Source organism: Jaculus jaculus, chromosome 2 (assembly GCF_020740685.1).
Source record: "Jaculus jaculus isolate mJacJac1 chromosome 2, mJacJac1.mat.Y.cur, whole genome shotgun sequence".
NCBI lineage: Eukaryota > Metazoa > Chordata > Mammalia > Rodentia > Dipodidae > Jaculus > Jaculus jaculus.
The window spans coordinates 137,575,067-137,601,275 of record NC_059103.1 but is presented as its reverse complement, the minus strand read 5'-3'; the positions used below and the strand labels follow the sequence as shown (position 1 = coordinate 137,601,275).

At 35.7% G+C, this 26,209-nt stretch overlaps 1 protein-coding gene across 2 annotated transcripts in view; it reads left to right on the top strand.

The window, feature by feature from the left end:
* Positions 1–26,209, top strand: part of Arfgef1 (ADP ribosylation factor guanine nucleotide exchange factor 1) — a 142,841-nt gene that overhangs the window by 42,554 nt on the left and 74,078 nt on the right. For both annotated transcript variants that reach the window (XM_004653303.2, XM_045142827.1), the window contains exons 7-14: positions 3,377–3,487; positions 13,383–13,558; positions 14,354–14,487; positions 18,677–18,911; positions 23,255–23,354; positions 23,440–23,579; positions 23,686–23,794; positions 25,515–25,716. In XM_004653303.2, coding sequence (XP_004653360.1) covers positions 3,377–3,487; positions 13,383–13,558; positions 14,354–14,487; positions 18,677–18,911; positions 23,255–23,354; positions 23,440–23,579; positions 23,686–23,794; positions 25,515–25,716 — 1,207 coding nt within the window. The remainder of the gene's footprint in view (positions 1–3,376; positions 3,488–13,382; positions 13,559–14,353; positions 14,488–18,676; positions 18,912–23,254; positions 23,355–23,439; positions 23,580–23,685; positions 23,795–25,514; positions 25,717–26,209) is intronic.

The following is a 26,209-nucleotide window of genomic DNA, read 5'->3' as shown; positions in this document are numbered from 1 at the left end:
AGAAATTTAGTTTTCGTCTTGAGATTAGTTTTGTAGCAAACAAAAGACCTATATAGTAAGTTTTTCTTCTGGACTATTATTGAAAATGTTATGAAGTCATTATCAATTTGAAAATATACTCAAAAAATTACTGAAGCTGGGTGTGATTACACATTCCTGTAATTCCAGAACTTGGGAGGCTGAGGCATGAGAATCATAATTTTGAGGCTAGGTTGGACTAATATAGCAAGAATCTTATCTCACTAAAAGTATGTTAAAGTTAAGGCTGGAGAGATGGTTTAATGGTTAAGACACCAGCCTGTGAAGCCTGAGGACCTGTGTTCAACTTTTCAGTTTCCATGTTAGCCAGATGCACAAAGGTGAGGCAAGTGCAAGGTTGCACATGCCCACTAGGTGATGCAAGTGTCTGGAGTGTGGCTGAGGCCCTGGTTTGCCAATTTTTTCTCTCTCTCTCCATCACTCTCTCAAAGATAAATATATAAACAAGTGCAAAATTAAATATCTTTGGTTAGCCAAATAGCTTATAGAAGCTTCAGTTTTTAATTTCTTATATCCTGTTGTACATTAATTATCAAAGTTGGGATATTCACTTTGATATTTGTTTTAAGTTCATGCGCGTGTGTTTACATGTATGTAAGAAAAGGTATATGATTACAATTTTTTAAAAGCTTTATTTATTTCCTTTAGAGAGAGAAAGAGGAAGAGAGAGGGGGAGAGAGAACGGGCATGCCAGGACCTCCAGCCAGTGCAAACGAACTCCAGACACACGTGCCACTTTGTGCATTTGGCTTACATGGGTCCTGGGGAATCGAACCAAGGTCCTTCGGCTTTGCATGCAAATGCCTTAACTGCTAAGCCATCTCTCAGCCCACATTTTTTTTTAAATTAGTTTCTCTGTAACAATATTTATATCAAGTCATTTTTTTTTCCAAACATTATTTTCAGCTCAATTATTCTATGAACTAGCTTGAGGTAAACATAATGGAGATTGTGTTGCCAACTCCTTGTGCTGGTCTCGAACTAAGGTGGTTAGGACTTAGACCTAACTATTAGAACTAGAACCTTTAGCTGGGCATGGTAGCTCATGCCTTCTAATCCCAGCACGTGGCAGACTGGGGTAGGGGCATTGCGAGGATGTAGAGGCCAGTGTGGGCTACAGAGTGAGTTCAGGTCAGCTTAGGCTAGAGTGAGACCCTGCTTCAAAAAGAAAAAAACTGAATTAGAACTTTGAGACTTTTAGAATTAATCTAAAATCTGTTTTTAACTTCACCTCAATGAAAAGCATCTATAATAATATATTTTCATCATTTGATTTTTTTGCATACTTTCCATAACTTATTAATGGCCTGAATAAATGTCATTTTACTTTTAATTTAATAGCACTGTACTTGAAAAGGGATGATTTAAACATGATTTTCTGTGACATTCTAATTATTTTGACTATAAAGTTTTTTTTTTCCAACAACTGATACAAATTAAAATTCTAGGGCCTGAGGAGGTGGTTCAGTGGTTAAAGCAACCTGTTTGCAAGCCTCCCAGCTTGTATTCCAATTACCTGGTACCCAGGTATAGCCAGATGCACAAAGTGGCATTTGCATTTGTAGCAACAAGCAGCCCTGGCACCACATTTGCTTGCGCCCTGTTTTCCTCTTTCTTTCCCTCCTTCCCTCTCCCTCTCTCTGCTTCCAACTAAATTAAAAAAAATTTTTTTAAGAGGGAATTCTACTTGAGAACCATCACTTAAATTTATGTTCTAAGTACATTTTTCACTAGCTGTGTAAAGTTACCTTCTTATATTATTCACTGCTATTATGATATATTTTTCACTTAATTTATGAGAGAATTTTAAATTTACTAGCTATTTTGTGGGCACTGGCATGTGGTTCTACATATTTAGTTACATTCAAATTTTAACCTTCAGACCCAAGGTAATTTTAGCTCACTAAAGTACAGAAATGAAAGTTACAAAATGGTAGAAATATTACCTGCCAGGCCTTTTATGTATTTACTCCACTGAAGAGCCATTGAAGAATCTAAAGGCTATTTCATGAGATAAATGTACTGATTTAACATGCTTATTTATCAAGTTTCATCTTATGACACTCAGTAATTTGCAGAATATGGCAAGCAGATAGTAGATTAGAAGCAGTGTAATTATAGGGAAGCTACTGTTGTAAATAGTGCCCCTTTATAGTAGGAGGAGCTGGGAACAGTGGGACCATAACAGTCCTATAAGCCAGTATAAAGTCTTATGTCATTTGGTGTATGTAGGGTAGTTGTTGCCACAAGCATCCTAAAGTACTTGTTGAACCACATTGAGATATTTTTAGCATTTCAAAAAATCCAGTTGTAAGCCTTATTTTTATTTGCTGTAGTTTATGTAGTACATTTGAGGTTACACCAGTTTTTCTTAGGCCATTCAGAAGTTCTGATTATAATACCTGTCATAGTTTTTAGTATTTTGGAGAATAAAATTTAAAATTTAAATTTAGTTTAACATCAAAAATATAGGTTATTATTTTTTAAATATTTATTCATTTGAGAGAGAGAGGAAGAAGCAGATAGAATGGATATGCCAGGTCCTCCATTCACTGCAAAACAATTCCAGACACATGTGCCACCTTGTGTATCTGGCTTACGTGGGTACTGGAGAATTGAATCTGGGTCCTTAGGCTTTGCAGGCAAGTACCTTAATCACTAAGCCATCTTGCCTGCCCAAAATGTAGATTATTTTGTAAGGAAAGAGTAAGGAAAGCACTTGTGGTGGTCCACGTGCTTCAGTCTTTTCCTTTTTGAGGACTTCATTGTTGTAAAATACAATGATGATCATTTGAAAATTAATATTATTACAGTGAAGACCTTTATATCAAAGTAAGTTTTGATTTTACTTAATATGTTATTTGGTAAGGCTTATTAAATGTGTATAAGACATTTAAAAGGATTCATTCAGAGTATTTTTTTTTTTTTTTTTTTTTTGGTTTTTCAAGATAGGGTCTTGCTCTAGTTTAGGCTGACCTGGGATTCACTATGTAGTCTCAGGGTAGCCTCGAACTCATGGTGATCACCTGTGTCTGCCTCCCAAGTGCTGGGATTAAAGGCGTGTGCCACCATGCCTGGCTCATTCAGAGTACTTTTAGAAGTTTAGTTCTTAAAGGAATAATGTAGAAAATCTAATTAAGTTGAGGAATTGCTTAAAAATTTAGTACATGGATCCTTGTTAAAATGGACTTGATTTTGAAAGTACCTAAATATGTATTTGTTTATAAATTTTAAGGTTTAACATGTAATTGCTTCAAATTTTATTTATTTGTTTTCATCATGTTTAGCAAATGTTTCTAAGAAATAATTATCTCTTGAATTTTTCTTTTTTTAAAAGCACTATCTAAAAATGATATATTATATGATGGGGAAAACCATGACTGTGAGGAAAAGCCACAAGACATTGTACAGAGCATTGTAGAAGAAATGGTGAACATCATTGTTGGAGGTAAAATACTTCATTTGAAATTATTTATTCTGTCTTAACAGGATTTTATCAGATCATGGAAGCCATATAATATGTGGAACCTAAGGCACAAAATTATAATATGTTTCTCAAATTAGTGTTTATGGGGCTGGAGAGTTGGATTAGCAGTTAAGGAGCTTGCCTGCGAAGCCTAAGCATGTGTGTTCAAATCTCCAGGTCCCACGTAGCCAGAGGCATAGTGACACAAGTGTGCAATGTCGCACATGCACACAAGGGGGTGCACGTGGTCTGGAGTTCATTCACAGTGGTTGAAAGGCCCTGGCATGCCCATTGTCTCTCTCTGCCTCTTTCTCTCTCTCAAAAAGAAAAGTGCATTTATGTATGCCTGCAAAAATACAGTCATCCTTCCCTTTTCCATATGAGATCCTTTGCAAGATCTCTAGTGGATGCTTACAACCACCAAACAGTACCAAAGTACTGCTTTTCCCTGTATACACATACACAGATTTAATGCTGCTTCCATCTTAAATATATGCCATGTGCTGTGATCATAGCTTGTGCAGTTCTAAATATGCCAGCAAAACTAACAAGAATTTCTTTTTCTTCACAATTTGAAGAAATTTGAAGAATATTTTTGCCATTGATGAGAACAGCCTTAGAATATTTTTTTTTTCCTCTTTTATTGAGTCTTTTTTACTTAAAGACTGCCCTTTACCACTTTTTCTTTTTTAAGTGGCATATCTGAAGTTTCAGCATTACTTATGTTTTGGGGACATTATTAAGTAAAAGAATGTTTGAATTTCAACAGTAAACTGATATCTGAGGCAGATTCTGGGTGACCCTTGAGTGGTGGTGTATGTGCTGTGATCACTGGACAGATGAATGATTCTCATCCCAGGTGGAATGGAATCAGGCAACAAGAAATTTCAGAATTCTTTTTAGTACACGATTTAAAATCTGTGAATTGTTTATTTCTGGGGTTTTCCAATTAGTATTTTTGGATTGGAATTGGTTAACTATAAAATATGGAAAGTGAAGCCACAGACAAAGGGAGACTACTGGATTTAAGCTTTTTTTTTTTTTTTATTATAGGAGAGTATTCCTGTCTTTATCCAGCTTGAATTATACTCATTTATTTTTAAAAAGCCAAAAAAAAAACCACTCCTCCCAGTGACACTGAAGGTTGATTCCATTTTTTTTTTGTAAATATTTTATTTATTTATTTGAGAGAAAGAGAGAGGGAGGGAGAGAGAGAAAGGGCGCACCAGGGCCTCCAGCCACTGCACAAGGACTCCAGATACACTTGCCTCCTTGTGTATCTCACTTACGTGGGTCCTGGAGAATCAAACCGGGATCCTTTGGCTTTGTAGGCTTATGCCTTAACTGCTAAGCCATCTCTTCAGCCCCTCTATTTCTTTTTTTTGTTGTTGTTGTTGCTTTTGGTGGCAGAGGGATAAGGAAGGAAGTACTTCTTATCACTCTAAAAATCTTAAACTTTGTTAAACTATTTAAATTATTTTGTCTTTCAATAATTCATATCTGTTGGAGAAAAGCAAGTTCCTTCCACCCTCTGGTTTTGTTTTTGAGACAGTGTCTTGCTATATAGCCCAGGCTAACTTCAAATTCATTATCCTCTTACTTCAGCCCCCTGACTGTTGGGATCATAGTTGTGCATTTTCATACCTGACTATAAAAACAAATCCCAATTTCTTACAACTTTTAGATGAGAAACTATAGTTAATATAGGGTCAATACTTGTCTAATAGATCATATTCTAAAATATGTATTGTAAGGTTTGTTAAGAATTTCATTCATGTTTTTCATAAACAGTATATTATAATGAGGGTTGGATTTGAAGCCAGTCCATTGGTGCTTTTTTAATTTGTGATGTCATGTACAGAGGTAAGCATAATACCTTGATACATAATCTAGAAATAAGATTAAATGTATAGCATGGATTTTGAATATTGTTGTTTTTGCTGTACCTAATTCCCACTTAAACATTTATAAGAATATATTTCCTCATTAATAAAGTCCCAGAAACAGACATTTATCTGATTGCCTTCTCATGTTTTCATTTGTCATTTTTATCTAGCAAATACTTAATTGCATATGCACAGTTGTGTCTCTATTGGGGGCTACAAAAATTAACCCAAGGTAGACCATGCTCAGGAGAAGAGGGATTATGTATACAAGACTAACAAAAGATGAAGTATTAAGTTCCTTTAGCAATGAGCAGTCAAAATTCAGGAAAAATATAATTACAGATTGGCAAATGGTAATTTGCCTGAAGAATAGTAGTGTATGTGATATCATACAACAGCAAGGATTATAGAAGTAGTTTGATACCAACCAATAGGGTTATTATAAGTTCCAGATAGGATTTGGACTTCATTCTAGGAAAATGATTTACCATTTAGATTTTAGAGCTGAGAAATGAAATAAGAACTATGCTTACATAAACTAAACTTTAAAATAGGAAGTTCCATAGATTATAGTAAGAATGGAAATGAAAAAAAAAATCCAATAATAAGTAAATTATGAATATTTAATCAAGAGTTTTAACTGTTTAAGTAGTTAAAGAGGAGAAAATAAGTATGTCAGAGATCCCCAAGAATACTTCACAGATTAGTGTTCCACTGAGAGGATTCATGGGACTCAACATATGGTTGTCCCCATATATAATTTATTACAGCAAAAAAAAAAAAAAGTACAAAGTAAAATTACTCAAGGGAAAATACATGTGGGTCAGTCTCAGAGAAACCAGGTTTTCACTTTTAGGAATATTTCCCCAGTATAGTCATATAGGATACTCTTAATTCCTATAGTAACAGATTGTGAAATATCAGAAAAATGTTTGATATCTACTAGAGATGTCAAGACCAAGGCTTTAATTGGAGGATACCATGTGGGTACCCTCTGCATAGCATGTACCCAGATACCAGTCCCTCAAGGAAATTTAGTTCAGCATAATCTATATTATTTGTATAGTTCAAGCACAGTGAGCCACTTAAATTAGTTCTCCTAAATGTCAAATCTCAGGCGTCAAAGGCCAATGTTGAAAGTATGCCTTTAGGGGCTGCAGAGATAGCTTACTTGGTAAAGTACCAGCCTTACAAGTGTGAGAACCTGAGTTCAATGCCCAATACCCACATAAGTGCTGGGCAGGGTGGCATGCACCTGAAGTCCTAGTACTTGGGAGGTAGAAACAGGTGATCTCTAGACTCACTGGCCAGTTTATCCTACTCAGTCAGATCTAAACCATTGAGAGAGCCTGTCTCAAAAAGAGGTGAACCATGTACCTGAGAATGATACTTGAGGCTATTCCCTTGCCTCTGCACATACACACATGCACTTGTGTGCTCATGCATAAACAAACACATATGCTCACACATACAAAAAAAATCAGCATTTCTATAGGTATCCATAGACCTACTCTGTTAACTCTTTTCTATATAGATGTTCTATATAGAACCAGTTTTAAAACTTAAATACATTAGGTGTGTGGTGATACTGTTGGTAGAATTAAGTAATACTACAGAAGTTACTTGGGTAAAAAGTACTAATACAACTTTTTGTTTTTGGTTTTTCAAGGTAGAATCTCACTCTAGCCCAGGCTGACCTAGAACTCACTCTGTAGTCCCAGGGTGGCCTCAAACTCAAAGCAGTCCTCCTACCTCTGCCTCCCAAGTGCTGGGATCAAATGCATGTGCCACCATGCCCGGCCTAATACTAACTTAAAAAAAAATTTTTTTTGTTATTTTTATTTATTTATTTGAGAGCGACAGATAAAGAGGCAGAGAGAGAGAATGGGCGCGCCAGGGCTTCCAGCCACTGTAAACGGACTCCAGATGCGTGTGCCCCCTTGTGCATCTGGCTAACGTGGGTCCTGGGGAATGGAGCCTCAAACCAGCATCCTTAGGCTTCATAGGCAAGAGCTTAACCATGAAGCCATCTCTCCAGCCCTAATACTAACTTTTGACAAGCTGAATTTTTCCTTCAGACTGTCTATCCTTATGAAAATGTTTCTGAGCTATATAATAGAAATTAGCACTTTGGCTTAAACCAGAGAAGTTAAACTCATTGCCCATGGGTGGCATACAGCCCAGGATAGAGGAATGTGACCCAGTACAAAATCATAAGCTTACTTAAAACATTGTAAGATTGTCGGGGATGGGGGGAGGAAGATTTATTTTTTTTGATAATATGCTGTCATCTAGTTTACTCTGTACATGGTATCATGTGGTGCTGTCAGGCATAACAAACCTAAGTATGCTCTCACAACCCATGGGCTATGTGTTGGACAATACTAGATTTAATGTGTGGCCCAAGACAGTTCTTCATCTCATGTGGCTCAGTGAATATATGATGTTGGATACCTTAGGCCTAAACAGATATCAAAGCAGATACTCTACATGGGAATTTGTATTATCTTGTGTGTGTGTGTGTGTGTGTGTGTGTGTGTGTGTCTGGTATATGAGCAAACAGCTTATAAAAAGGGAAGATTTATTCGGCTCACACTTACATAGGTTTTTTTTTAGGCCCATGGTTGCTTGTTTCCATTGCTCCTGGGAACAATATAGGGACACAGAGCTTCATGGTAAGGAGCATATAGTGGAGCATAGAGCTCACTCACTTCATGGCAGATAAGCAGCAAGAGAGTTAATCCCAGTACTTGGGAGCAAAGGTAGGAGGATTGCTGTGAGTTCTAGGCCACCCTAAGACTACATAGTGAATTCCAGGCCAGCCTGGGCTAAAATGCAACCCTACCTTGAAAAACAAAACAAAAAAGAAGCAAGAGAGAAGGAGGGCTGGAGAGATGGCTTAGTGGTTCAGACATTTGCTTGCAAAGCCAAAGGACCCTGGTTCAATTCCCCAAGACCCATGTAAGCCAGATGTACAAGGTAGCACATGCGTCTAGGGTTCATTTACAGTGGTTGAAGGCCCTGGCACACACATATTTCTCTCTCTCCCTCTCTCTGTTTCTCTCTCAAATAAATAAAAAGAAGAGAGAAGGAAATGAGGGATAAAACAACCCTGAATGGTCCATCCACCAGTGTGACCTGTGTCCCACAACCAGTCTCCAACCAAAGCACATTCAGAAATAGTGCTACTAGCTAGGGATCAAACCTGAACACATAAGCCTGTGAAGAAAATTTCATATTCAAACCACAACCTTCCATTCTGACTTGTAAATGCCTGTGGCTGTCTCATAATGCAAAATGCTTGTAGTTAATTTGTAAGAATCCCCAAAGTCTTAACAATTCTAGCATTGTTCATAGATCCAAAGTCTCCACTGAGACCCCAAGCAAACTCTTAATTATGAATCCTTTCTAATCAAACAAAGTACATACTTCTAATATACAGTGATGTAGTAAACAGTTCCATTCCAAAAGTGAGGAACAGAACCAAAGAAAGACCAAAACAAGCATGGCAGACATTAAGTCCTGTGGCTCCATGCCATGCATTTAGAGCATGTAGTAATGTGATCTGAGTGCCAAGGAGTTGGTGAACATGGTACACTTCTGTGACTTGTTGATAGCACACATGGCCTCTCTCTAGAGCTTGCTCCTCTGATTGCCTGCCACATTTCTCAGCAGAGATTCTGCATTCCTGCCATCTCTCACTTCCCAGGATTTCCATTGCAGTTTTGGCTTCACACATTGTCCTCTCAAGAGTCCTACCCTGCTGCACACTGTCTAGCTTCCCAGACTTTCCTTTCACATCTTGGTAGAGGCATACATGACCCCATAATTGTGTATTCTTCATTCTGCAAAACATGGACAGTACTAAGTTCAGGAAAATTTGTGGAAGATGAGACAAAAAGAATGTAAGAGCTGGAAGAAGGAGATAAGTGCTCTGGAACTTTGACATCTGGACATGAGAAGGTCATGAACTCACACCAGATGCAGTTACTTGCACATTATAGGGCCAGTCATCATTCTGTTATAGATAGGAGAATGGCTTGGTAAGCTACTTTCCTCCCTAATTAGTTACTGACATTTAAGTGTTCCAATGAGGAGAATCAATCTCTTCTGAGACATAGCATAACAAAAGATCAGAAAAAATGCAGTGAGACTGAGAGTCTCATGAGAGGGTAATGTGGAGTACATATGAGCAAAATATAATATGTAAGCATGAAAATGTCAATGCAAAGCCATATGTAAATTAAAACAACAAACGTGGACAGTGCTGCAACCAGCTCAGGTATTCACCAGGCTCTTTTAGACAATGGCTGCAATAGTTTCTGAATGTATAATGACTAAGGCAGAGAAACACTTCCCTAGGCTACTTTTGCCAGCATCGAGAGCTATCTTCAAGCATTTTTTTTTTTTTAATGTGTCTACTCCATTTACACATCCTTGTGCCTTCCATGGGTGAGGCCTAACCAGTTCCTGAGATTCTCTCAAGCCATTTGTCTTACTGTCTTAACATATACAGTTTCCTTTTAGTGTGACTACTAATCTTTTCAGCAACCACTCCTTCCTTGGTCCCAACTTTACACATGTGCTCTCTCCTGGCAACATTTTACTCAGAAAACTTTTTAAACCTAGATAAAGTATCAAAGAACAGTATAATAAATACATGTGTGCCCTTAATCTGGATTCATCATAATTTTGCTATGCTTTATATTTTTCAACACATACAACACCCATGCCATTGTTGAACCATTAAAAAATAGGTTGTATTGTCACTGTATATATTTCCCATGTATTTTCTAGGAATAAGGACATGATCATATATATTTTCATCCTTATGAAAGTTACCAGCATTTCAAGAATATATTAATAAATTCAAGTATTTGGCAAGTTATCCCAAAATGTGACTCTTCTGTTCTTTATTTTCAAGGCCCATCCTAAGTATGCTCTTCATTTCCTTATCTCTCTTTGATCTCTTTAGTCATAACAAGTCCTCTAGCCTTTGTCAAAAACAATGGACTATGGAAGTGTTCAATAAAAAGTTAAAAAATATAATGATGTATTCCTTTGAGAAATTTGATAAAAACAGGAAGAAAAATCGATAATAACTGAGGTATAGCAAAAGTAGAAGATTTCTTAGAATGAAAGATTTCACTATTAGGTAGGTGATATGGAAAATTTAGTTAACATACATAAAACTGAATATGTAATGCTAACATACTGGATTTAATGCAAATGAAACAGTTCACCTTAGAAATGCTAAGGATAATTTCCTTTTAAATAATTGTGAAGAAAAAGACTTTTTTGGAGCTGCTAAGGAACTGAGTGGTGGTACAAGATAGAATTGGGGAGCCTATGTTAAATTACTCATCTAAGTAAATGAAGGAAATCACTGTGTAAGACAGACATAGGGGGCTGGAGAGATGACTGACTCACCAGTTAAAGATACTTGTAAAGCCTGATACTTAGGTTCGGTTCCCCAGTACCCCCAAAAAGCTAGATGTACAAAGTGGTACATACATCTGGAGTTCATTTGCAGTGGCAAGAGGCCCTGGAGTGCCCATTCTCTCTGTCTGTCTGTCTGTCTCTCTCTGTCTGTTGAGAGAGAGAGAGAGAGAGAGAGAGAGAGAGAGAGAGACAGACAGACAGACAGACAGACAGAGAGGAGAGACGGGGGGGGAGATTCTTTTTCTTTTTATTATTTGTTCATTTTTTTAAAAATTTAGTTGAGAGTGACAGAGAGTGAGTCAGAGAGAGAGAGAATGGGTGCACCAGGGCCTCCAGCCACTGCAAACGAACTCCAGGTGTATGCGCCCCCTTGTGCATCTGACTAATGTGTGTCCTGGGGAATCGAGCCTCGAGCCTCGAGCCTGGATCCTTAGGCTTCACAGGCAAGTGCTTAACCACTAAGCCATCTCTCCAGCCCAAGAGAGATTTCTGTGTACACACACAATTTTCAAGGAGAGAGAAAGTAAGACATAGGAAAAGAATTAGATGCAGCAAGGAGGGTTTTCTATTAGGTGTTTTTGGGGAATGAGCCAGGACTTAGTTTCTGATAATCATTTTGTGACTCCTTTCATAGTTTTTTAAACATATAAGCAATTATTTATTTTTTAAGACATGCTAATTAGTTTTTTTGTTTGCTTGTTTTTCGAAAGCAGGGTCTCACTGTAGCCCAGACTGACCTGGAACTGGTTATGTACTCCCAGGCTGGTTTTGAACTCACAGTGATCCTCCCACCTTGGTCTTTCAAGTGCTGGAACTAAAGGCTTGAGCCATTATACCCAGCTGTAGTTAATTTTTATTTATTTGTGTAATTATTAAATTGCTAGCAGAGAGTGCTGAGGGAGAGGGAGACAGAGAGAGCGGGAGAGTATGGATAGGCCAGGCCCTCTTGCCACTGCATACAAACCACAGGTGTACCTAGCTTTATGTGGGTGCTGGGAAATTAAACCTGGGCATACTTTGCAATCAAGTGCCTTTAACCACTGAGCCAACTCCCCAACCCAGTGTAAGTGTTTGCATGTGTAATTTATTATAATAAAAGTTACAGTTGCATTTATCATATCAAACAGAATATTAAAGCTGTATAAGGTCCTTTGAGAAAGTGTTTGATTTTTCATGATGATATTTTATTACTATGTTTTTTATATAATACTTTTTATTGCAAAACATACTTTAGAGTTATCAAGCTTGGTCTATTGAAGTGTTCTAATTTGAAAAGCAGAAAGCAGTTTTGGGTAGGAGAGCCAGAAACTTCTACTCTTTCCTATTACTTGTGTCACTTAAAAGTTGGATATAATGTTGTCAAGTAATAACAATATTGGTAATAACCACCACTACCTGAACACTAGTTATATTGTTTATGTATTATGTCTGCATTTTGGTAATTCTTCACAGACTCTCTTTTCTCTGTTGCTATGAAATAGAGACAAAATGGGACAATTTATCCTGTTAAATGGCAGAGGTGAAATATAAATGCTAGTGGCTAGAGAGACGGCTAGACTTGTGTTTGAGTCCCCAGTATCCACGTAAAGCCAGATGTACAAACTGGCACATACATCTGGAGTTCATTTGTATCCACTAGAGGTCCTGGCATGCCCATGCTCTCTCTATCTGTCTGTATCTCTTCTCTCTCTGCTTGCAAATTAAATAAATAAAATAGAAACACTAGTCTTGCCTATTGTGGAATCTGGGCTCTAGTTAGTTGAGTGTATTTCCTTCATTATTACTTATAGTTTCTTTGAGTTGGATACAGAATTGTGGCCACAGACTTTTATGTTTTGTTCTTTCATTATAAAAGTAATATATGTTATACCTACAGTAGTTCTGGAATTTGGTATTGTTTGGATTATCTTCAGTCCAATAGAAGTCATTTGTTTCTGTTCATATTATTTATAAGTGTGATTGCTTGGTGACATAATGAAAATTGTCACATGTTATATGCCATTGTTCTAAGGGACATACCTTACTAGACTTATTAACAGATATGCTGAAAAAGGAAAGGGCTAATGATAAGATAAATCTTGGTAACACTATCTGTTAAATATCCTTTGGAAAGTTCAGTACATATTAGCAGCTTAAAGACTAGAGTGAATAACCCTGTTTCCCAGCATTTCCCAAACTTATACTGTGCCCCTCCCCCAAGGATTACTTTTCTCAAGGAATTTCTTTTAACATTTTAGCATTCATCAGAACCCAGTTAGTGAGTGTTTGTGTAAATTAAGTGCAAGCCTCTGCTTTGGCACACCTTGAATGCCCTTATATCAGCTGAGTGTGTTCATTGTCAAAGCAACTTAAGGATCAGTTGTCGTATTTGGAAATATTCCAAATGCATGTTTACACAATACTAAATATGGTAACCTTTAAATGGTGCCAATATATATTTTGTTTCTCTTTATCTTTCTGCAACTGTTTCATTTTAAGTACTCTGTGCTTTGTAAGTACATTTTGGCTAAGTCAGATATATTTTGCATGTTTTTTTCTTACCATTTTAGATATGGGAGAAGGGACTACTATAAATGCAAGTACAGATGGCAACATTGGAACTATAGAGGATGGTAGTGACAGTGAAAATATTCAAGCAAATGGAATCCCAGGAACACCAATTTCTGTTGCATATACACCATCCTTACCTGATGACAGGTTGTCTGTCTCTTCCAATGATACTCAGGTATAAATGGGATGAGGGGGATAGAGATGAATTTATTATCCACCAATACCTTTAGTAAATCCTCCCAGTTGATGATGCTAGCTGATTTTATTTTAGGGAATAAAATATTGAAGCTTTTCTATATTTCAGCTTAAAGGTGTATTTAATCTGTGTTCAAATCCCCCATGCCCTTGTTGAAATTACATTTAAGAAGCATATTCTTTTCGCACTCTCAGGACAATCATAGGACAAAGGAAAAAGTCAGAAATAGAGGAAATTTCATCTTAACCCTTGTTGAGGGTTATAGGGAAGTCAGTATCATGGTAGTGATAGGTCCTCCTTATGTTACCTTTGTGTTTTGTATGTTTTTCTTTTTCTTTTTAGACAAGGGAATCTACCTTAATTTGGTAGCCCACAGTTAATGTGGATTTTCTTGACTCTGTTGACCATCAGTCATTAGTGATTTTAAAGATGGCTTAACAAACTCTTTTGCCTTATGTCTACCCAGAGTATATAAAAAGTAGAAAAACATGCTGAGGAAATAGCTCATTCAGTCAAGTCCTTGCTTCACAAACATGAGGACCTGAGTTTCATTCCAAATAATAAGAGTGTATTTTGTGACAAGGAATATTTTTAACATATTAGTTTATTATTGGGTATGATAATAGTATATCAAAGTGGCAATTCCTCATCTGGTTCCACTTCCAATACATAGGAGAACTTCTACCTGGTAGTGAATTAAATAATATACTAGAAGGCTAAAATGATTTTACCCTGGCAAATGTCATTATTTTCATGGTATATTAACTTGTTTAGGAATCTGGAAATTCTTCAGGACCTTCACCTGGTGCTAAGTTTTCCCACATTTTACAAAAGGATGCCTTTCTAGTATTCAGGTCATTGTGTAAACTGTCAATGAAACCACTGTCAGATGGACCACCAGATCCAAAGTAAGTCATTAGCTGTTATGCTTGAATTAGGATATTAAACTTGAAAATTACTATTATGATAGTGTTTGGATTTTTTTGTTTTTTGTTCTTGTCCTATGAAACCTTAACATTTTGAAGGAGGGGTTGTTTAAGAAACATACTGAAAACATTAAGTTCCAAAACTTCTGCACTGGATATCTTCCACTCTTTCACAGAGGGTGGGTCAGAAAGTATAGGCATTTACCTACTGGTACAGGTGCTCAATAAATACTGAGTGAATGGCTCAGTGCTTTCTTATTTCTATGTTGTAAGTAATTTTGGAGCAGCTATTTCCCCAGCCTCATTGCTAAGCTTCTGAAAATTTCTGAAGACAAACTATCACAAAACATAAATGATAAGCATATTCATTGAAGTCTGACAAAATGTTTTTAGATGATTCCTTTCTTCATAAGGATGAAATATTTTGAGATAAGAGTAGCTGTTCTAATTCTCATCTAATATATTAGCTTAAACCCTAGGATAATACCATTTTTTGTCATAATGCTCAGCTATCTTTCATGTGATTCAAGTATAATAATTTCTGTTCATAGTTGAGTTTAGGGGTTATAAGAATGGCTTGCCATGACTGTTGGTGCAGAATGTATTGCAGAATGATAGTTTTGGGAGGACTTTCTAGAGAAGAATCCTTAGAGACAGAATGACTTTAAGTTACAAAAAAGATACTGGAATCAGGGATGTAAGCAGTGTTGCTTCAATGTTTACACACTCTGAAGAGCGTTTGAATGTCTTAAGTACCAACTGAGAAGTCTAGAGCCATTTACTATTAAAAACTTTTCTAGGTGGGCATGGTGGTGCACGCCTTTAATCCCAGCACTCGGGAGGTAGAGGTAGGAGGATCACCGTGAGTTCGAGGCCACCCTGAGACTCCATAGTGAATTCCAGGTCAGCCTGGACCAGAGTGAAACCTTACCTCAAAAAAACACTAAAAAAAAAAGGAAAAAGAAAAGAAAAACTTTTCTAAGCTGGGTGTGGTACCTGTAAGCCCTGCATTCGGGAGGCAGAGGGAGGATGATGCCTGTGAGTTTGAGGCCAGCCTGAGACTATAGTGAGTTCCAGGTCAGCCTGGGCTAGAGCAATACCCTACCTTGAAAAACCAAACTTTTCTAAGTTTCTATGCACTGCATATGTTATATTTTCTATAGTTTTATCTTGCTACATTGTTCTGCTTTAAAGAAAAACATCTTTTAGGTTCAGAAGCATAAAATTCTAAAAATCTTCTTAGTCTCATATCCCAACAGTCAGAAAAGTAAGTTATTGATTCTTCATTATTTTGAAAATAGAAACTTTACCAAAAAAGAATTAATGTTATTAATTATACCTTATGTACTTTATAAAAACACTTAAAAAAATCAGTTTATTAGGGAAAAGTAACTCTCTAATTCAAAAATTGATAAGTTTGACATCTCATTCTAAACTGATAAAAATCTCCTTTATGAAGAGATAATGTAAGGATTATTGCTGAAGGTCATTTTTGCAATGATTTGACTGTTATTGACCTTAAACCCATCAACGTTTACTTTGTCCAAGTCATGTGAAAATGTGATTTATAAATGTTAGAAGCAGAAAAAATGGGAGCTCTTTAAAACACAAAAGAAAACAAATTTGGAAAACTGCTATGACAAAGGAATATACATTTAACACTACAAAAGAGAATGTTCTAGTTTTGAAAAATTACAAGGATTCTTATGAGTAGTAAGGTAATTAATCTTTATACTTAGTGGGTTGAAACCTAATAATGTGAAATTTGTTTGAAGAACTTCTTGGCTTGCCCATCATATTCATTAAACATTGTAATTTAATACTCAGAGGCCAGTGTCTGTAAACAGTTTTCTTTTCTTAAAAGCATAACCAGGTGTGGTGGTGCACGCCTTTAATCCCAGCACTTGGGAGGCAGAGGTAGGAGGATCGCTATGAGTTTGAGGGCAGCCTGAGTCTACATAGTAAATTCCAGGACAGCCCGGACTAGGGTGAGACCCTACTTCGAAAAACCAAAAAAAAAAAAAAAGGTATATATATATATATATATATATACATATATATATATATATATATATATATATATATGTTTTATATTATCATAAGTGATCTTATTTTTTGGCCAAAAATTAGTGAACTTTTTTTAGAGGGGAGGTTTCAAGATAGGGTCTTGCTGTAACTTAGGCTGACCTGGAATTCACTATGTAGTGTCAGGGTGGCCTTGAATTCATGAGCTCCTCCTACATCTTCTTCCCTAGTGCTGAAACTAAAGGTGTATGCTACCACACCCAGCTTGAAAATTAGTGAACTTTTGTAATTACATAGTTCTTTTTTTGCGGGGGGGTGCTTTACTTTTGTTTGTTTTCTGGCTTTGCTGAGATAATGATCTAGAAAGTGTTGTTAAAGCTTAAATCATAATTTAAAACTATCTCATGAAAAATGGCAGAATTTCAGTGTTAAGTGCTTTTCTAAAGCATTGTTTAGTCAGATATCATGGCATACATCTATAATTCCAGCTTTCAGTAGGCTGAAGCAGGATTATTATCATAAGCTCAGCGTTATCCTGGACCTGTGTCAAAAAAGTATATCATTCCATCATTACTTCAATTTTTAATGCCTTATTCATAGTAGGTAATTATTAAATGCATGAATGCCCGAACAAATCAATATTTTGAGCAAATACCATGTCAGAAAATTTTGCTAGATGCTAAGAATAGAAAAATAAAACTTAACAAAAACATGTTACACAATGGCAGGCTGCAGGTTCAAAATGCTATAAGAATGCAGTAGGAAAGGTGATAAGTGTAAGGTAGGGCTTGGAAGTGGAAGTTTGTACTGCTTGTGACACTAGCATGAAGACTAAAACTTAACTCAGTCTCTTTACCAGTGGCTACTAAAAGTCTTAAAATATGCATTTTATTTTATTTTTTTTGCTGGGTGTGGTGGCACACGCCTTTAATCCCAGCACTTGGGAGGCAGAGGTAGGAGGATCACCGTGAGTTCGAGGCCACCCAGAGACTCCATTGTGAATTCCAGGTCAGCCTGGGCCAGAGTGAGACCCTACCTCGAAAAACAAAGACAACAACAACAACAACAAAAATTGCATGTTTTTGCTGCCCATATTTTTAGATTCACATTTTTCTTGGAAGCAAGGCTAATGTGGAGCCATGATACTATTGGCTCCAGTTTTATTTTAAAAAGGTTGGATTTTTTTGCAAAACTTATTTATATGAAATTAAATTTAATATTCCTCATTAGATTTACCAAAATCTTTGAATTTATTGATAGCCAAAACATAAAAATTTTAAGATGTCTTTCAAAAGCGGTTTTCATATACTATAAGTGTGACTGAATACAACATTTGAGACTATTTTTTTAAAAAAATAACTAATTGCTAGAGCATTTAAATGTATTCTGCCTTTGAAATACTGCCTACAACCAATGTCTGGTCTTTTGCACATGAGACCTGTTTAAAAAGAGAAAAAATTCATATTTGTGAAGATAATTAAAATAATAATAAGGAAGTATGATAGTATATTCATGAGGAAAACAATACAAAATTTTAAGTCAAAAATTTATTTTTCATTACAAAAATGTTTAGAATAAGTAGTTAAACTATTAAGTGATAGTTTTTAGATATTCTAAAAGCCCATGTGTTTATTTCAAAAGGGGCAAAAAACTATTAAATGTTTATTGGGAGAGTAAATTTAAAGTAATGCTATAATGTAGTATAACCAAAACACTTTTTAATTAATGTATGGGATTTTTGAGTAGCATGACTAGCAAAAAGTACATTATAATCATCATATAGTAAATATTGACTTAATCTGACAAGGTTATGGTGATTTTTAAGAAGTATGGCCATGAAAAATAGAACAAGACATAATCTCCTAGTTATTAATTTTCTTTTCCTGTGGGATAGTAAATTTATGTTCAAAATATTTGTGATTTTTTTTTCCCCATTTAATGAGTATGTGAAATGAGGTGATACAAAAGAAGCACCCACTATTCGTGGCTAAGCTCTTGTCATGCATTGTGCTTTTTATGGTGTGGAACTTTCTGTTTTTCTCCTTTGAAAACAGTGGACTACAGCCTACGAGATATCTTTGATGGATCTGTAATCACCATGATTCTAAACCTGCCATGTCCTGTGCCTTTCTTGTTTGCATTGCAGGTCACACGAGTTACGATCTAAGATTCTTTCACTGCAGTTACTTCTGTCCATTCTCCAGAATGCAGGACCTATTTTCAGAACAAATGAGATGTTTATTAATGCTATTAAGCAGTATCTTTGTGTTGCACTTTCAAAAAATGGAGTCTCTTCTGTTCCTGAGGTTTTTGAGCTTTCTCTTTCCATATTTCTTACGTTGTTGTCAAACTTCAAGACACATTTGAAGATGCAAATTGAGGTATGTTCTGTTTTTAAACAGTAAAGTGTTACATGACTACTCACTTGCTTAATGGCAGCTATATTTGTGTGTTGTCATGTGCTAAATCATTTTAAGTTTTAGGCCTTCAAAATCACCATTGAGGGTATTGTATTTTTTAATTTATTTTGCAACATTTAAAAATTTTTCCCTTGTACTTTTCCTAACACATTTGTATGTATTTTATTCTTAAAATTTTCTCTCAGATTTTAGAAATAGAGTAATACTCAGATGGCCCTACAATATTTTCAGAAAAAAATTTTTTTTTTTCAGGCAGATCTCACTTAGCCCAGACTGACGTGGAACTTACTCTATAGTCCCAGGCTAGCCTCAAATTCCTGACAATCCTCCTACCTCAGCCTCCAAACGGCTGAAATTGAAGGTGTGTGCCACCACACCCAGCTTATTTTCACATATTAGCAAATATTAACCATGTGTACACATATAATGTAGTTGTATAAGTTGCCAAGGTCTTTTGTTTTTAATCTTAAGATAGTTCATTATTTAAAAATAGTACTTTATGTTTGAATGGATTATTTTTCCTGCTTACTTGTTAACATATTGTTTTGATAGAGACATTATCAACTTTAGAAATAACCATTTTTTATGTTAGCCAGTTTTTACTGTCATTATTAGTTTGACATGATATGCAGGGTATATTTTAATTTTGTTAATTTTATGTGTTTTATCTTAACTCAAAATAAATAATCACCTCTGTAGAAAGGATAAATTATTTTCCCAGATTTTTGGGTTGGTTAAAATAAATCACATTAACTTTTTAGGTTAATATTTTATAATATCTATCAAAATCATATACAACAATGTTATAGATAAAACAATAAAGACTTCAAATTATAAGTAAAAAAAATTTTTTTTAAAGGTTTATGCCTCTTTCCTTATTATTTATTTATTTGATACAGAATGGCATGCCAGGGCCTCTAGCCACTGCAAACAAACTCCAGATGCGTGACCCACTTTGTACATCTGACTTTATGTGGGTATTAGGGAATTGAACCTTGGTCCTTAGGCTTTTCAGTTAAGTACCTTAACCACCAATACATCTCTCAAGCCCAAAAGTTTTTTTTTTTTTTTTTTAATTTGTGCCATATTTTGGAGTGGAAATGATTTGTGATGCCTATATTTTGTCAAGATCTAGGAGCTCATTATATGTCTGATAATAATGCCAGTCCTTCATGAGTAGTTACTAATTTTAGATAGATTTTTCCCATTATCTTTAGGAACTACAAATAAAACAAACTTTAAAAAAAAATTGTAGGACTTTTAATTCTATAACAAACCAGAAACTTCATTTGATTAATAGGTACTCACGTTGGCATTAGAAAATTTTGAAGGATTTTATGTCAATTACTTCATGTTTTGGAATACTGAGACTCATGTGAACTGTTTGGTAGGAAGTGTGAAATATCAATTCTTATGGAGCTAGTTATCTTGAAAATGAAGTTTTGCTTACTGTTTTTCTACAAAATGAATTTTCAAAAAAGTACTCCTGTTGCCTCATAGATGGGTAGGTTCTCATTTCACTCTCCATTATCTCTCAAAGGAGAGATAATGAGGATAAATAAGTAAAGATAGGTTTTTGAAAAAATTAAACCCACTCAAATTCAAAATGAGCTGTGTTCTAGTTGGAGAAACCCAACATGAAAACTTAAATTTATAAAACAAAATTAACATCATTGCTACCTCAAGATTGATTTTATGAGACTATGCAAAGTTTCTATAATGGGACATTTTTCTATGAGCATCATATTCTTCAGAAAATAGTTTGCATTCAACTTTGAGAGAACACCTTTTATATGAAGACAGTATTTATGATAGAGCTGTTTTTCCACACATATATGTTCTAAGTGCTCAGGAAATTAAAAATTTGCTTTTTTTGTGCCCTTGTTCTTAAGTATGGTATATCATAATCATAGTAATTGTTTATTAGTACCTTTGGATAAGCCATAGATAGTAGCTAGTTTTTCCCTACATCTCTCCAAATCCATACTATTTCTTTATTTTTTGTTCATTTTTTATTTATTTATTTGAGAGCAGCAGACTGAGAGACAAAGAGGCAGAGAGAGAGATAGAGAGAATGGGCACAACAGGGCCTCTAGCCACTGCAAACGAACTCCAGATGCGTGCATCCTCTTGTGCATCTAGCTAATGTGGGTCCTGGAGAATCGAGCCTCGAACCAGGGTCCTTAGGCTTCACAGGCAAGCTCTTAACTGCTAAGCCATCTCTCTAGCCCTGTTTATTTTTTTTAAGTTGGAGAGAGTTTACTAGATTAAGAGAAGGAAAGAAGAGAGATTATAAAGAGCACTTGTCCATGAGAAATCATGAGCTGGTTAAAGCACCTTCTTTAGTTTTTAAGTTAGAATTTCAAGCTTTTTTGATAAGTGACCAGAGTGTCTCATCTCTATGGTACACTTAGAAATAAACAAGAGTTCCACTTATTGAGCAGTTAGGACCAAACACCTTAAATAAACGTTTGTCCCTAAAAAATATTTAAAAACTGCGCTTAAAAAAAAACAATATTTTCATTTTCTTCTTAGTCATAATCCTACTGGGATGTATATTCCTATTGTATACTGTATAATTTCTTAAACCTTTAAATCAGATTGTAAAATACACCTACATTCTCACTGTAAATTGATTTTCATTAGTGCTCACTTTTTATCGTAGTGAATTTAAGAAAACCAGGTTACAAGGATGATGATGTCATTGAAATGAATAAATATTATGATCTAATTAAAAGTGAACAGTTTTTAGAGCTGGGGGAGATTGTTCAGTATTTAAAGGTGCTTGCTTAAAAACCTATCAGCCCAGGTTCAGTTCCCTAGTACCCACTTAAAGCCAGATATACACAATGTGGTACATGCATCTGGAGTTCATTTGCAGTGGCAGGAGGCCCTGGTGTGCTCATCCTACTCTACTCCTTCTCTTCACTTCTCTCCTCCCCTTCTCCTTCCTTTCCCCTCTCTCAAATCAATGAATTTTTTTTTTTAAAGAATTTTAGGGATGGAGAGATGGCTCAGTGCTTAAAGGCGCTTGCTTGCCAAGCCTGATATCCTGGGTTCAATTCCCCAGTACCCATGTAAAGCCAGATACACAAAGTGGAAGTGGTGTATGTGTTTAGAGTTTGTTTACAGTGGCAAGGAGGACCTGGTGTGCTCATATGTGTTCTCTCTCTTTCAAATAAATAAATAACAACATTTAAACAGTTTTACAGGTACCCAGTAATTGTATTTCCCTCTTTGACACCCCTGTGACTTTTTTGTAGCATTCTAAAGTGATGTGATAGTGCTGGGGAACTGGTCATACAGCCACAAATATTTAGTGTACTTAAGTGCCATGCAGTGTAGATACAATATTTAGTAAGAAAGACATAGTTCCTATCTATACAGACCATAGAAAATACTTACATTGGAACTGGAGAGCTAGCTCAGTTGGTACAGTGTTCACACACATGAGGATTTGAGTTCAAGCTGTAGTGCCAATATAAATGCTAGGCATGGTGGCATGTACCTGTAATGCCAGTGCTATAGAGGCAAGGAAGGGCACATCACTAGAGCTCACTGAGCAGTTAGTCTAGTCTAATTGATGAGGTACCAGCCAGTGAGAGACCTTGTCTCTCATAAAGGTGGACAAACCAGGCGTGGTGGCACACACCTTTAATCCTAGCACTTGGGAGGCAGAGGTGGGAGGATTGCCAAGAGTTCGAGGCCACCGTGAGACTACATAGTGAATTCCAGGTCAGCCTGGACCACAATGAGACCCAGAATGCCTGAGAGCAGCACCCAAGGTTGTCCTCTGGCCTTTGCACACATGCATATTCATATACAACAAAAAGAAAACATATTAAGCAAGTAGATGAAATGTTTTGAGTTCTGTCAAAGAAGAGCACATTATAGGGATAGCTAATCCTTGAAGGGAGGAAGATGTTAATTCATATTATAAATATGGTTTGTGGGTTCACAATGCATGCTCTGTAAATGCTAGTATTTAGGATTTTTTTTTTAGCCCCTCTTAGATCAAAGTCATGTCCCTAAATATTGGAACTTGAAAATCCTTAGCTATTAATTTGAAACTTAACCTCAGTAGGTTAGCTCTTTTGTGTTTGATAGTATTTGGTGTAAAATACAGTTTTCAGGCAATAAAGATTTCCACTTTTGTGAATAATTAGAAAACTGTAACAGTGTAGAAAAACTAGTTTTTTAGAGTAACATTACATTTAAATCCAGGAGCATTTAGATCTGCCCAGTACTAAAATGTCAAAAAATTCTGATTCATGAATAGAATTTAAATTATGTTCTTCAAACAGGTATTCTTTAAGGAAATTTTCCTTTACATTTTGGAAACTTCTACAAGCTCATTTGATCACAAATGGATGGTTATTCAGACATTGACAAGGATCTGTGCAGGTATTTGAAGTTAATCTTATCTCTTCCTAATAATTAAATGTGTTCATATTCTACATGCATATTGCTAAAATTATTGTTATTACAGATGCTCAGAGTGTAGTGGATATCTATGTAAATTATGACTGTGACTTAAATGCAGCAAATATATTTGAAAGACTAGTAAATGATCTATCAAAAATTGCTCAAGGAAGGGGCAGTCAAGAACTTGGGATGAGTAATGTTCAGGTAAGAACTTTAAAATTGTTTTCAAATTTGAACTTAGCCAAGGAAGAGACATGCATTTTTTTAAAAAGATCTTTTTTGTTTATTATATTTATTAATTACTTTATAGGAATTGAGCCTGAGGAAAAAAGGTTTAGAATGTTTAGTGTCGATTTTGAAGTGTATGGTGGAATGGAGTAAGGATCAGTATGTGAATCCCAACTCTCAAACAACTCTTGGTAAGATGGCATTTGAGTTCTAATTCTTCATGGAAGATGGTTGTAGATGCCATTAAACTAGTTTTGCGACACATTTATTTAACTTAACTGATGAAAAGCATTCTGTTTTATTATTTACAGTTTCTATCCTTACAACAATAAACCATGATAGTTCCCTCCCCTACCCCGCTTTCCCCTTCACAAATCCACACTACATCATATCCCCTCCCTCTCTCTCCATTAGAAAAGTATTCTTTATGATTAAAATAACTAGCTTTAAAACTTATTTCCAACTTACAGTTAAATTTGTCAGTTCAGTAATCCTAGCAGTATTGTGTAAAGTGAAGCATATTTAAACAAGATACAGGATAATTAAAGAAGAAACATAAAAGCCAGTATGTTTTTAAAAGGCAAAACTCCAGCAGATTCAAAACATCACAGTTACAAAAAGAATTAATGTAATAATATAGTGTATCGAAGTATTTATGATAGCACTTAAAACTTTATTTGTATTAAATATTTTAGCAACATTGAGAGCTTATTTGGAGGTTCTAGCAGAAGAGCACAGCTACTCGTATACCCTTGACTGAAGACCAGTCCTCCTGTGTTTGTGGAAAGTCATCCTCTTTGACCAAGTGCACACCTTCAGGAGGGAGGCACATGGAGCAGTGAGGGAGTAAGCCTGCCTAGGCAGCCAGATCAGCCAAATCAACCCTGGCAATCAGGGCGGTGACAGATACAGCAGCCAGATCACCCTCACATCCTTAAATGTCTTAGCAACATTGAAATAACTCACCTGTTCAAGAATTTTTCTCTTGCTCATTTTTGCCTTTGGCAGAATATAGTAATGCCATTATCATCATTCCCCTGTCCCCAGTCTGTGATCTTTGTGTTTTACAGTTTCAGTGACTTCTAGTCAATGCTATGGGAAAAAAAAAAAAAAAAAAATTTTTTTTTTTTTTAAGATAGAGTTTCACTCTAGTCTAGACTGACCTGGAATTGACTATGTAGTCTCAGGGTGGCCTCCAACTCATGGTGATCCTCCTATCTCTGCCTCCTGAGTGCTAGGATTAAAGGTATGCACCACCATGCCCAGCTTGCTCTGAAAATCTTAAATGGAAAATTCCAGAAGTAAACAACTCATAAAACTTATTTTGTCCCTCAGTTTGAATATTATAATCTGGCACTGCACAGCACCATCCAAGACATGAATCATCCCATTGTCTGGCATATCCACACTGTATGTGCTGCTTACCACTTACTTGGTTACCAGATCAGCTGTATAAGTGTTTCTGATCAAGTAAATATTATTTTCCTTAGTAATGTCTCTCAAGCACAGGAGTTTTGATACTTGAAATAGGTAGATATCAAAGAGAATCTATAAAGTATGTCCTTTAAGTTAAAAGGTAAAAGTTGTTGACTTAGTAAAGAGTGTCATGTGCTGATGTTGCTAAAATCTATACTATAATAGATATTTTGAAAGAGACATGCTTTACTTAGATTTTATTATTATTGCTAATCTTTTATCAATCTACTTTGTTGGTTAGTAGGCATGTATGCATAGGAACAAAAATCTATATTATATGTATTTGTGTGTATAGATATATATCCATACTGTATATAAAATTATAATTACATAAGTTAGTATTATTTATGGTTTTAGTCATCAACTGGGGATCTTGGAATATACCCCTGCACAGATAAAGAGAGGACTACTGTAATATACTGTATCTTCTTATAGGTCAAGAAAAACCATCAGAGCAAGAGATAAGTGAAATCAAACACCCTGAGACCATAAACAGATACGGAAGCTTAAACTCCTTGGAATCAACGTCATCATCAGGAATTGGTAGCTACAGTACACAGATGTCTGGAACTGATAATCCAGAACAATTTGAGGTCCTAAAGCAACAAAAAGAAATAATAGAACAAGGGATTGATTTGTAAGTGTTGAATTTTGAAGAGAAATATTTCTGCTTATCCCTGTGTCAGAGATGTGTCACCTCTGTTCTAGATTTCCCTATGTATTTTTATTTTCATTTCTTACTACCTCATTCATTGTGTTACATGAAGTTTGTTCTCTTGGATCTAAACATTGAATGGCTCCTGTTCAGTTCTCCTTCATTATATGTTGTCTAGCCCAAACAGACTCTTAAGATACCAGCCCATATGTGACCTGTGGATTAATTATGTACCATATGTTATGTGCTGTTGAACATCATATATACAGTTTTGAACTGCTTATTTAACATTGATTTCATCATGAAGTAACAAATCAAAGCTGTAAAGTATGAAATTTCTACTAGTTAGCATTATTTTTATAGGTATACCATTTCCTTCAATTGAGTTTTGTATGTCCTATTCTTGCTCTGGATTTCAATTTTATTTATTCAGCAGTCATTTTCACCCTAAACTGATTACTATACTAGACCTTGA